The following is a 13,145-nucleotide window of genomic DNA, read 5'->3' as shown; positions in this document are numbered from 1 at the left end:
TATTGGAAATTGTCACAGCCCACTTTTTCTACCATAATTTGAATAGAACTAATCAATCAAAGTGATAAATAGTAAAAATGGTCAAGTTTTTATGAATTTCACCACAAAGCACTGTTTTCCATAGGAAATGCACACAAAATCACAAAATATTACTGTCCCCTTTTGTGATTGAAATTGAGGGTCATTGTCAAAACAAAGTAATCAATTGTAACATAATCTTGCAAGCACGTATAGATTTATTCCAGTATATAACATTTACAATATAACATTTACGCTATAAAAAGCTTTTGTGTTTGTGAAAGAATCACAAGTATATCATGCCATAAAACACCTGTCATGTGTGTAATTTGTAGTTAACAAATTTACAGCTATTTTTAGAAACACTTCAAGGTCAAAGGTATAACATTCATGATCAAATTGACACTAAATCTGAAAGAAGATCACAAATAGTTTAGAACCTTAATATGGTAGGCTGTCAGCTTTCATAATTCTTAAAATACTGCTCTGTGAAAAGTCTTTCAAAACACATATTACATGCAGTGCAATGAGGAAAATAGAGCGACTTATTGTTTTTATCAAGTTTTGGATTAAATTTCAAGGTCATTATTATGTAATAAAAGTGTTTTGTGGTATATATTACTAAAATATGTATAACAGACTATCCCTACTGCAAATATCACAGGGCTAGGGCTTTTTATCTTGAAAGCATGGACATTTGAAATGTCCTCTAAACCCAATATGTGATATTTCATGGGAATTTGGCCGTTTACGACCATTTTCAGTGGGGTAAATTTACCATTGAACATTTCGGTAGCAAAATTTCTTTGGTAACCCAAGATAATATAGGTAAATGTCTATCAATACAAAAAAATTGATGCCATTCCTAGGTGGGACGAAGGGTGATCCGTGACCTTGAATTTGGCACATTTTTCATTTTTGTCAACTTTGAGGGCGCTCTCCGTAAAAACGGTGAGCACGAATCCACTAATTTTTTTCAAAATTACTGAGCAAGTCAAAGCCTTCAACAGCATAATATTTTAGAACCTAAGGTGATGAAATGTGGAAGATATTAGCCTCTAAATATGCATTAAAATTTTCGAAATTAACATTTAACACCATTTTCGGTGACCTCGTGCACGTTAACGAAAAGCCAATTTCGCGTCACAGTCACTTTTTCTTGCAAAGACTATAAAGTTCTCTCAATTTCCAGATAATGAACACTTTTGCATAAATATCCATGCTACCACAATCAAAAATGCATAATTTTCTTTTAACTAATACTTTGGAATGCGCATCGGTTGCTATGTGAGGCTGTATCTTAGCAACCAATTGACCTTGGGGCAAAATATTTTGGGATTTTCCGTCAGACACTTTGGGGAACATTTGGTGCGATTTTAAAGAAAATCGGAGGGGGTCGGGTGACAAGCACTGGATGATTTGACGTGGATTGACCCATATATGTTCTTAGGGTTAGGGGATGCAAACTTGTTTCATTGCTTTGGTTAGCCCATGAGGGCCCAAAGAACCAGACCCACAATGCCCTTAAATGTTTTAAGGTCCACAGAAATCAAGAACATCTCATTTCGTTATCACTGATTTTGATTTTTGCAGTTATTTCTTGCAAATTTGAATGAAGATGAGATATATAGACAGAAAACCTGCCCTGGAAGTGCTCCTCAAAATCCTGCCAAACACTTCAGTACAATACATAACAATATAGATACTTATAAAGTGTTCTTACAACTAGTAAACATGTATCACAGCGCTTCACAAAATTATATCAAATTAATACATTAAGGGGGTATGAAAAAAAAAATGAGAAAAAAAAATACAAAATATACATTATTGATCAATCAGTTATTGAAAAGGAAAGTCTTCAAAGATTTTTGAAACACTGAAAGAGATGGTGATTCACTGATACTTTGAGGGAGCTGATTCCACAGGCGTGGGGCAGCTGCCCAGAAGGATTTGTCTCCTGTCCGAGTGAGAGTCCTGGGGATAGATAGCCGGGTTGGGTCTTGGCAAAACACTGCAAGCCATTATGATTATGTAGAGCATGGCATTATCTTTGAGATGAGTGCTAAACAATAAGCACATACAGACATTCAGGCATACATGTGTACCAATCGCCATAGCAAAATTTCTAGTCGTGATAGTACTGGTTGTATAGGTGGTTCTTCTTCTTGAAAAGTACAGTCCGTCATCAGGTGTATAGTCGTACTATATGGCAGGTCTGGTGTGGTGTATGTACAGTGACTTTTTTTTTTAAATACCTACATCATACTATGTGCAGCTAAAAACAGTGTTCCTATATCAGCAACAATGATGATGGAAGAGACAGAGATTCTGAAATTGAGTATTGTCAGAAGATTCAACAGAAGAGGAAATCTATCTATTACCAGCAGGACAATGGGAGATAGGGCCTTAACGCTTTTAGCCAGAAACTGATGCAGCTGCCAAAAACAAGGAAGACGATGGTCCTGACTTTACCAACAATCACAAAGACATGAAAAGAAGGCTTTGCAATAGAGATTGGATAAGAAATCATAATCAAAAGAGGATAATTGTAATGTGTTTGAACAGTTAGCTTGTTGGGGAGAGGGTAAATTACTTAACTGACAATTTCATTTTGAAGAAAAATATCTTCCTAAAAATATTGTAAGTGTTCATCACACAAAAAGTACTGTGGTATGAAAACACTCTCCAGACAAGCGAGGACACTCTTGTGGTATTGTGCGCAGTTACCGACATGGGGGATAGGTGACAGTTTTCACTCAAAATTGACCCCGTATTTGCACCCCCTTTTTTTTTGTCACCAACTAGTTGCTTAATCTTAACTCAGGCACATAATCCATTGTTCTTGATCCAGTTATTTATGTGTCTGGATTTTTCATAGACTGACCCTTCTTTCATGAAATATATAAATCATTCAGATGTTTGATGTAAAATATCTGAATTGTGTAAAATGTTTATTGCTTCATTTTCCAGAAATTATTCATCAGAGGGTTGAGACAGTTTGGCAAGAACTTCTTCAGAATAAGAAAGGACTTTTTACAGCACAAAGAAACGGTAAGCTGTTGACCAATTGCTTCTGTTTCTGCTTCTTCCCCCCTCCCCACTCAAAAAAAAAAAAAAAAAAAAAAGGAAGAGAGAGAAAAAAATAACAGTAATAATGATAATGAATGGCTGATAAATGTATCATTCATATAAAAAAATGCTATTGTTTTGTGGTAAATTGTGGTAAATTTTCTTTTTCAGAGCTGTTTCTAAATTTGTTTTGTATCATTCTACTGTATGATATAAAAAATCAAAATGATTTGGAGCCTCTTCTCCCACTTCCCTCTTCACAAGGCTCCTCTTCTTCTTTTTTTAATTTACAGAATTTTAACCATGCTTGTTATCATTTCTCATGCATATCCATTGAAACATTCAGCCCACATTTCCAGGATAATGCTTCTGTCAGATGTAGTGGCTGGACTTTTCATGAATATTTATTTTGGTGATAACAGGGAGAACTGATTGAATTCTACTACTACTGGAAGAAAACACCAGAAGCTAACCATCACCGGATTTATCGCAGACATCGAAGACAGAGTGTGCTCAGTCGCAGGAACTTTGGCCGCAATAATCGCCCTCCTTCCAGTGAATTTTGTAAGAGAATGTACCAGTGTTGTAGACAAATGACTTAGTGTCAATGTTTGCTGAGTATTGCTTCCTTTTCATTTCTCTTTGAGTGATCACACACCAAAAAAAGAAAAAGAAAAAAATGTTTTTTATCTTCTTGGGCCAGGCTTTTGAGTAATGCTGCAAAGCTTGTATCTTTTTGACACATGAAAACAGTACATGCATAAAATAGCGTGGTTTCATGAATTATACTTTTTACTTTAATAAAGACATTACTACTATTTTCTTTTGAACAATCAGTGACATGAAGATCCTTTGTATGTCATGGACAATATAGCTACACTAGATGTGTAAAGCTTGTGGAAAAAGGAGCAAATTTATGATCCTGACTATTAAATGAAAACACATTTCTGCTCCATAAAATGACTGTGCATGTTTGAAGCAGATGTATGTTTTCTAAGTTTGTCAAATGAGATGGAAAACACTACCCTCTAGAATACCTCCCATTTAAAATAATAAGCCTTTACAAAGACTAGGGAATGTACTACATGTTAGACAAACCATCAAAACCTATCTATAATTACAACAACAGTGCCGTGATTCAATACTGAAATTGAAAATGGAATGTTATTGGAAAAGCCCTATCCAGGACCTCAGGTGAATCACATTGGGTAAACTCACACATATGGATATGGGCTATCTCACTGGATATGGGCTAAACTCACTGGATATGGGCTATCCAGCCATCTTCTTAGATGGAAATGAACAAACAAACAAACACAGCTGATTCTAAAATGTACATATCTACGCACACATTTAGATTATATTACCACATTACATAAAATCATGTGTATGTAAACAGAATGGACACCTAATGAACCAGAATGGTTCTCTTATAGTTGTTATGAATGAGTGTTCATTGATTTATGAAAGTTGTTTGAAAATGTGAGAAATAACTATAAACTTTTATACACCCATATGTTTTCTGGCAATTCTCAAAGGTACTTTTTCAAACCCAAGATACTCTTAAATGTGATATAAAGTATACAGTGAAATTATTGAAAGATGACATTAAATGATACAGGAAAGGGAAGTGAGCATTCTATGTACTTGTGTTGTGAAATATACAAATTGAAATAATCATCATTTGTCTTTGCCTCGTACAGTGGATCTCAGCTCTGCCAGTGAGTGTGATTTAGACAGTGATGACAGTGAAAAAGATTTCAGTGGCTATGCTTGTAGACACTGCTTCACAACTAGTAAGTAGATAGAAACTGTATCAGCTCCCTTTGCCCTATGCTCATGCCATGAGATTTATACCTTTGCCTTTTATTTTAGGTGCTATTTTGTTGATCTATTTAATTTGTTTTTGCTTCTATGACTCAACTTGGCCAAAAATGTACCTTTTAAAATGATTTTTTTTTTAACAGAGAGTTTTCAAAATGCCAAGTAGAAATTGACTGCACTGTCTTTCCAGAGCTTACAGACTAAAAAAAAAACGTATTTGTTCAAGTTATAAGTTCAAGGATGTCTGTACAGAAATTTTAGCCCCTTCTACTTGAGATGTTTGACCACTGTGGCTATTCGGCAGCATATCTTTGTTCATAATAGTGCTGATGTGTGTGACACAATAAGTCGAGAGATTTAATGAGTGATAATGACATCTATGTTTTGTAGGAGCTCTGAATAACAATATACGTACATTTTCAGCTTCCAGGGATTGGCACCATGGAGGCAGAGACCGCCTGCTCTTGTGCACTGACTGTCGGGTTTATTTCAAGAAGTATGGCAACCTGCGGCCTATCCAGAATCCACGATCACCACCTGCCTTTATGTTTAAGCCAGTCAAAGAGGGAGATTCCTTTGATGTCAAGAAGAATCTACGCACAAGGCGCCATAGGGATCAGGTAAGCATGGTTAAAGATAGATGACAAACTGCTGCAAGAAGCAGCTAGAAGGAGGAATTATATACACTTTCCAGCCTTTAAAAAGCTAGTTTGAGGACTTTGAAAAATATTCCTTATCAGTGTACTGTGACAGTGATGTAATGCCTGAGGTTTCTGTAGCTCATTATCATGAGCTACATAAGCTACATTATCATTTCCTTGGTACCTTGCCCTAATATGCTACATGAGGTGGGGATACACTGGTTAGATTATAGGCACAATCCCTGTAGGTAAAAAATCATTAAACTTTGTCCTAGAAATAACATTTGCATCAATAATGTCACAAAGGATTTTTATGCCTCCACCACGAAGTGGTGCCGGAGGCATTACTGTATACGCTATATATTTCGCGGGGGTTTTATTTTCGCGAATTTCGCGAGTCGGGAGCTATTCGCGAAATTAACAACACGCGAAAATATTACCTTCCAAAATGAATCCCTTGCCTTGATGATACGAACATTTCAGTACCAGTACTAGAATACCATGTCATGGCTTACCGAACAGACCATACTGGCTATAACCGTAAGCTTGTTTACGCACGTGCACGTCTACTTACGAATACTGTAGAGAGCCAATCCATTATCGCAAGGGGACCACTCGATCGTCAGAAATCTAGCGCGATGGACTTAACCACTTCAAAAATGTTGAATTCTAACTTACTACAAGTAGTTCGCAGAGTTTGGCAAGTCTTTTTCATGCAGTGTATAACTAGTATCATTCTTATATGCTAGTAAGTTGAAAATTCACACTTTCTTTGCCACTTCATATTTTCTGTGGTCCCCCAATCGCGAATTTAACCACTCGCGAAAATGTGTGACAGCGGCAATTCGCGAAAATTAATGTACGCGAAAATTATAGCGTATACAGTATGTTTTCGGGTTGTCCGTCCGTCCGTCCGCATTCGTTTATGCGATAACTTGAGTAATATTGACTGGATTTTTTCCAAACTTGGTCCAAGTATAAAGTATGATGGGGCAATTACTTGATTAGATTTTGGGTAAAATCAGCCAAAGGCCAAAGGTCAAAGGTCAAGGTCAAATCATGAAATTGTATCCGTTTATGCGATAACTCAAGACTGGATCAAGCAAATTTCACCAAACTTTGTACAAGGATGATGTATGATGGGACAATGACTTGATTAGTTTTTGAGTGGAATTGGACAAAGGTCAAAGATCAAGGTCAAATCCTAAAATGTATCTGTTTATGTGATAACTCAAAACTGGATGAAGCAGCTTTCACCAAACTTGGTCCAAGGATGATGTATGATGGGGCAATTAGTTGAGTGGATTTCAGTGACATTGGCAAGAGGTCAAAGATCAAAAGGTCAAGGTCAAATGCTAAAAATGTTGCTATTTCCCCCATATCCATGCAATGCCTGAAGGTATTTTCTTGAAACTTAGTGTAGACATGTACTACTGCATAAAGATTCTCCAGAGAGAGTTTCATGTCATAAGGTCAAAGGTCAAAAGGTCAAAGGTTAGGTGAAAATGTTACAATTCCACTTTTCTCTCAAATGTTTCAATATATCTTCATGGAACTTGGTACATACGCATGTACTGACTGGCAGGGATTATCTAGGGAATGTAGGGGTCATGGGTCAATAGTCAGGGGGTCAAAGGTCAAGGTCAACTCCTCAAAATTTTACTATTTCCCTCATACACTAGTATATGCAATGTTTGCATTATTATTTTTAAAGCTTGATATATGCATGTATTACCTAATGGAGATGCTCTGGGAAATTTCCAGCCAGAAGGTCAAAGGTCAAAGATTAAGGGTCAAAGGCCAGGTTTAATTGCAAATATATATATATACAATATATATTTTATACGGTAATTACACTCTTTCTTCATACCTTGAAAATTACTCAATGCATAAACTTATAAAAGGGTCGGTCAGAAGTCAAGTTAAAATCCTCAATTTCCCAAATACATGTACCTACACTCTTAGACAATTATAGCAAACCTAGTTCAAGGAAAGTGAACATTCAAGATATTTTTGACAAACATGTCATTTCAATATTTTGCCAGTCACGTGAAACTGTCATGACACATTGTGAAGACATTGTACCATACACCTATTGGGAGAATCATGCATTATGGCGGAGGCATCAGTCGCCATAGCGACATTTCTAGTTTTCCTATGGTAATATAATTTGTTGGGCGGACATAGATAGGCAGGTATTTCCATTAAAGTGTAATATTTTGCCAGTCACATGAAACTGTCATGACACATTGTGAAGACATTGTACCATACACCTATTGGGAGAATCATGCATTATGGCGGAGGCATCAGTCGCCATAGCGACATTTCTAGTTTTCCTATGGTAATATAATTTGTTGGGCGGAAATAGATAGGCAGGTATTTCCATTAAAGTGTGAGTGAGTCAAGGTCAGAGGTCCCTGTACTGTATGACCACAGAAGGAAGAAGTTCATTTCCAGTCATTTCTTTGGCTTTGAATGTCCAGTGGTGGTAGACGTTGATGGACAGGGTGAAATTACATTGATGATTATTTGTATAAGCATAATAGCGGTATTAGGTCAAAGGTCAAGGACAACAAGGGTGAAAATTGTATTTTCTAGCAGTACCTTCAGCTAGGAAGAAAGATGCTACAGAAACGAATTGAAATTAATGATGTTTAATGACAGGGTGGAAGGTCGAGATGAAAGGTCACCAAAATTTGAGCAAAATATCATGTTTTCATCTTTAATTCACCTTGGCAAAGATTTTTAAAAAAATATATATATATATGTGTGTGTGTATGTGTGTGTGTGTGTGTGTAATGGATGGAAATAAATTAGAATACATACCTAACCACAATGAACTTACATCAAATTGTCAAAGAAGGACTTGCAGATACTTGCAGATATACTGATTGCCTGAGAAGTGTAGGCATGCAAGTTGACTGTTTCACTCATGTGAAATGCTTCTCCTTTTATTATTTGTTTGAAGAAAACATATATATCAGTTCAAATCTTAGTCAAGAAATATGTTCATTCCATAAGGCATAATACAGCATCTTTCAGATAACATTGAGTGTGCGGTTTTAGAATAAGGAAAGTAAACATCAGCAGAGTCCAATGTGCCTGCCACTGGCTATTTTAACATTGATGATGTACATGGTCTTGACGTGTTCTGCTTTTCCCATTCAAATCTTTGCTTTAGGCAAATGGTGCATCACGAAATGGACGCAATAAACATCGTGATGGTGTTGCCAGTGAACCAAGCAGCCCACTTCTCCATTCTAATCGTCGGCGCAGTAACACCTTTAGCCACAACTCACCCAGTGGGCTTAGCACCTCCAGCGAGGGTAGCACCAAGTCCAAGAAAATCAAGGTACTGAAGATGGTGTAGTTTTTTGTCTTTGTCTAATGTCATTTGTGATTACTCTGTGAACCAGAGGGCTGGGTTATAATTGTATTATCCCTCGGCACATGTACAGGATACTTTGGATTCAGCGTTGTTACTCCACCGCCATGTCACGTTTGTGTGTGCATTGCTAGTCACATTTCTTGATGGATTTAATTGTCCCCGCCGAACGAGTTCGAGCAGGGGACTATGAAACGGGCTCCGAACGTGTGTGTGTCCGTGTGTCCGTCCGTCTGTCCGTCTGTCCGTGCTAACGAGAGTATGCTTGTGTGGCTAGGAGAACAATAGTGCACAATAGATGGCCTTTATTCCGTCAGGCTTGTGTGGCTAAAATTTTTGCTTGTGTGTCTATTTTAACAAAAGGGAGAACAAAGGGGTAGACACACAAGTATATCACCGTGAGGTCGTCCGTCCGTCCGTCCGTGCGTCCGTGTGTGATCAAAATGTTCAATTTGCTACTTCTCTGTCATTTATGAGCCAATTTTGATTCTGTTTGCTTTATATGATAGCACTACATGGGAGCTTTGAAACTTCTACACAGAATTTCAGTTGTGACCTTTGACCTTGACCTTTGACCTATATTGTACATTTTGCTTCAAAATGCTACTCCTTCGCCATTTCTAACCCGATTTCGATTCCGTTTGCTTTATGTGATGGCACTAGGTGAGGGCTTCAAAACTTCTACACAGAATTTTGACCTTTGACTTCTTTGACCTTTGACCTTGATTTTTGACCTATATTGTACATTTTGCTACAAAATGCTACTCCTTCGCCATTTCTTACCCGATTTCGATTCCGTTTGCTTTATGTGATGGCACTAGGTGAGGGCTTCAAAACTTCTACACAGAATTTTGACCTTTGACTTCTTTGACCTTTGACCTTGATTTTTTACCTATTGTGCATTTTGCTTCAAAATGCTACTCCTTCGCCATTTCTAACCCGATTTCGATTCTGTTTGCTTTATGTGATGGCACTAGGTGAGGGCTTCAAAACTTCTACACAGAATTTTGACCTTTGACTTCTTTGACCTTTGACCTTGATTTTTAACCTATATTGTACATTTTGCTACAAAATGCTACTCCTTCGCCATTTGTAACCCGATTTCAATTCCGTTTGCTTTAAGTGATGGCACTAGATGAGGGCTTCAAAACTTCTACACAGAATTTTGACCTTTGACTTCTTTGACCTCTGACCTTGATTTTTGACCTGTATTGTACATTTTGCTACCAAATGCTACTCCTTCGCCATTTCTAACCCGATTTCGATTCCGTTTGCTTTATGTGATGGCACTAGGTGAGGGCTTCAAAACTGCTACACAGAATTTTGACCTTTGACTTCTTTGACCTTTGACCTTGATTTTTTACCTATATTGTACATTGGCTACAAAATGCTATTCCTTCGCCATTTCTAACCTGATTTCGATTCCGTTTGCTTTATGTGATGACACTATGAGGGCTTCAAAACTTCAACACAGAATTTTGACCTTTGACTTCTTTCACCTTTGACCTTGATCTTTTCACCTATATTGTACATTTTGCCACTGAATGCTACTTCCAGCAGGGACATATATTACGCACCGCGTAATTTCTACTTTTCCTTGTTCAAATTGGTGGTAGCACCCCTCACCTGTTCCAGTTTGATAAAGAAAAGGTCTCTTTGTCTGCACTGTACATTGTACTTGCCACATTTGGATTGCTTTTGGATTGCTTGCCCCATTGGTTCGCCTTCAAATCGGGTCAAAGGGTGCCACCATAGTATATTTCTTGTGTGGCCTCTAGCATTCATATTTTGTGGTGGATTTTTTTTCCCCGCCGAACGAGTTCGAGCAGGGGACTATGAAACGGGCTCCGTACGTGTGTGTGTCCGTGTGTCCGTCCGTCCGTCTGTCTGTCCGTCCGTCTGTCTGTCTGTGCGTCCGTGTGTGATCAAAATGTTCAATTTGCTACTTCTCTGTCATTTATGAGCCAATTTTGATTCTGTTTGCTTTATTTGATAGCACTACATGGGAGCTTTGAAACTTCTACGCAGAATTTCAGTTGTGACCTTTGACCTTGACCTTTGACCTATATTGTACATTTTGCTTCAAAATGCTACTCCTTCGCCATTTCTAACCCGATTTCGATTCCGTTTGCTTTATGTGATGGCACTAGGTGAGGGCTTCAAAACTTCTACACAGAATTTTGACCTTTGACTTCTTTGACCTTTGACCTTGATTTTTGACCTATATTGTACATTGGCTACAAAATGCTACTCCTTCGCCATTTCTAACCCGATTTCGATTCCGTTTGCTTTATGTGATGGCACTAGGTGAGGGCTTCAAAACTTCTACACAGAATTTTGACCTTTGACTTCTTTGACCTTTGACCTTGATTTTTGACCTATATTGTACATTGGCTACAAAATGCTACTCCTTCGCCATTTCTAACCCGATTTCGATTCCGTTTGCTTTATGTGATGGCACTAGGTGAGGGCTTCAAAACTTCTACACAGAATTTTGACCTTTGACTTCTTTGACCTTTGACCTTGATTTTTGACCTATATTGTACATTTTGCTACAAAATGCTACTCCTTCGCCATTTCTAACCCGATTTCGATTCCGTTTGCTTTATGTGATGGCACTAGGTGAGGGCTTCAAAACCTCTACACAGAATTTTGACCTTTGACTTCTTTGACCTTTGACCTTGATTTTTTACCTATATTGTACATTGGCTACAAAATGCTACTCCTTTGCCATTTCTAACCCAATTTCATTTCCGTTTTCTTTATGTGATGGCACTAGGTGAGGGCTAACACTTCTACACAGAATTTTGACCTTTGACTTCTTTGACCTTTGACCTTGATTTTTGACCTATATTGTACATTGGCTACAAAATGCTACTCCTTCGCCATTTCTAACCCGATTTCGATTCCGTTTGCTTTTTGTGATGGCACTAGGTGAGGGCTTCAAAACTTCTACACAGAATTTTGACCTTTGACTTCTTTGACCTTTGACCTTGATTTTTTACTGATATTGTACATTTTGCTACTAAATGCTACTTCCGGCGGGGACATATTTTACGCACCGCGTAATTTCTACTTTTCCTTGTTTTTATTTTTATTAATTACTCATATGGCCCTCTATCATGGTGAAATTAATACCCCTGTCACACTTGGCAAATTTCATGCTGCTGCACCAGGGTTAACCCAGGAGATGTAATATGAAAGGGCTCACAGGTGAAATCCCACGTAAAATGCCGGTTTAGTTGACTGATGAAAACAGTTAAGTAGAAACTGTCAAGAGTTAAAGTGTCTAACATCTTTTAATATTCATCATTCAAATTGACACATTCATTTCAAAAGGGACCTCCATACAGTGAAATGTTATGAAACAAGACATTTAAAAGGACAACACACCCAGTGTCCCCAACACATTCTGCATTGAATATTCACTATGCATTGCCTCTTACTGTGCTTTTGTCTTTTTTGTTTGAATATGCAGATGGAGAGTGACAATGGTCCAGATAGCCCTGCCAGCTTACCACCAAGGATCAAACAGGAGCCAGAAGAGGATCCAGAGGAAGAAGAGGAAGAAGAGGAAATGGAAGCAGAGGAGGATGAGGAGGAGGTAGAACAGGAGCAGGAGGCAGAGGCCGAAGATGAGGAGGAAGATGATGATGATGAGGAAGAAGAAGAGGAAGAACGGGATGGTGATGAAGAGGAGGAAGAGGAGGAGGAAGAAGACGAGAACAAGATGGTCTCTGGGGACATGGAAATGAACTTTCAGGAAGTAGAAGCAGATGTCCAGGTGAGTTATAGTCTCATATAATTACAGTTGGCATGTTTATATTACCTGAACGCACGCTTAAAAATCTCAAATAATGGCCGTGTTAAACTTTTTAAAGTGGTAACATGACTGGCTGGGAACCATATTTAGAGAAACAGTTGCTAACATTTCTTAATTTTTCAACATTTTTCTGCACTACATTCAGAACTGACTTCTTTTTGTAGCCTCCCAAAAAAAGTGTAACCAGAGTCATTATGTTTTTGGGTTGTCCGTCCTTCCATCCTTCTATCCATATTCTATTTTGTGGCATAAGTATGTATGAGTGGACAAAGCTGCACCCTCCAACCCTTGGGTGTAAGCGCTCAAGGTCATGGGTCAAGGTCAAATATGAAAATGTCACTATTTCCCCATATCTCTGCAATGTTTGAAGATGTTTTAATGAAAT

General features: G+C 37.9%; 1 protein-coding gene across 1 annotated transcript in view; it reads left to right on the top strand.

Annotated features, from left to right (window-relative positions):
- Positions 1-13,145, top strand: part of LOC139735876 (uncharacterized) — a 50,334-nt gene that overhangs the window by 22,514 nt on the left and 14,675 nt on the right. The window contains exons 10-15 of the mRNA XM_071646627.1: positions 2,989-3,069; positions 3,510-3,651; positions 4,791-4,883; positions 5,335-5,531; positions 8,734-8,904; positions 12,416-12,721. Of these exons, the coding sequence (XP_071502728.1) occupies positions 2,989-3,069; positions 3,510-3,651; positions 4,791-4,883; positions 5,335-5,531; positions 8,734-8,904; positions 12,416-12,721 (990 nt within the window). The remainder of the gene's footprint in view (positions 1-2,988; positions 3,070-3,509; positions 3,652-4,790; positions 4,884-5,334; positions 5,532-8,733; positions 8,905-12,415; positions 12,722-13,145) is intronic.

This window comes from Diadema antillarum, unplaced genomic scaffold (genome assembly GCF_040938485.1).
Source record: "Diadema antillarum isolate AM-2024a unplaced genomic scaffold, OU_Dant_1.0 seq00000604_RagTag, whole genome shotgun sequence".
NCBI classification, from domain to species: Eukaryota; Metazoa; Echinodermata; class Echinoidea; order Diadematoida; family Diadematidae; genus Diadema; species Diadema antillarum.
The sequence above is the reverse complement of the archived record's forward strand: the minus strand, read 5'-3'. Positions and strand labels throughout refer to the sequence as shown.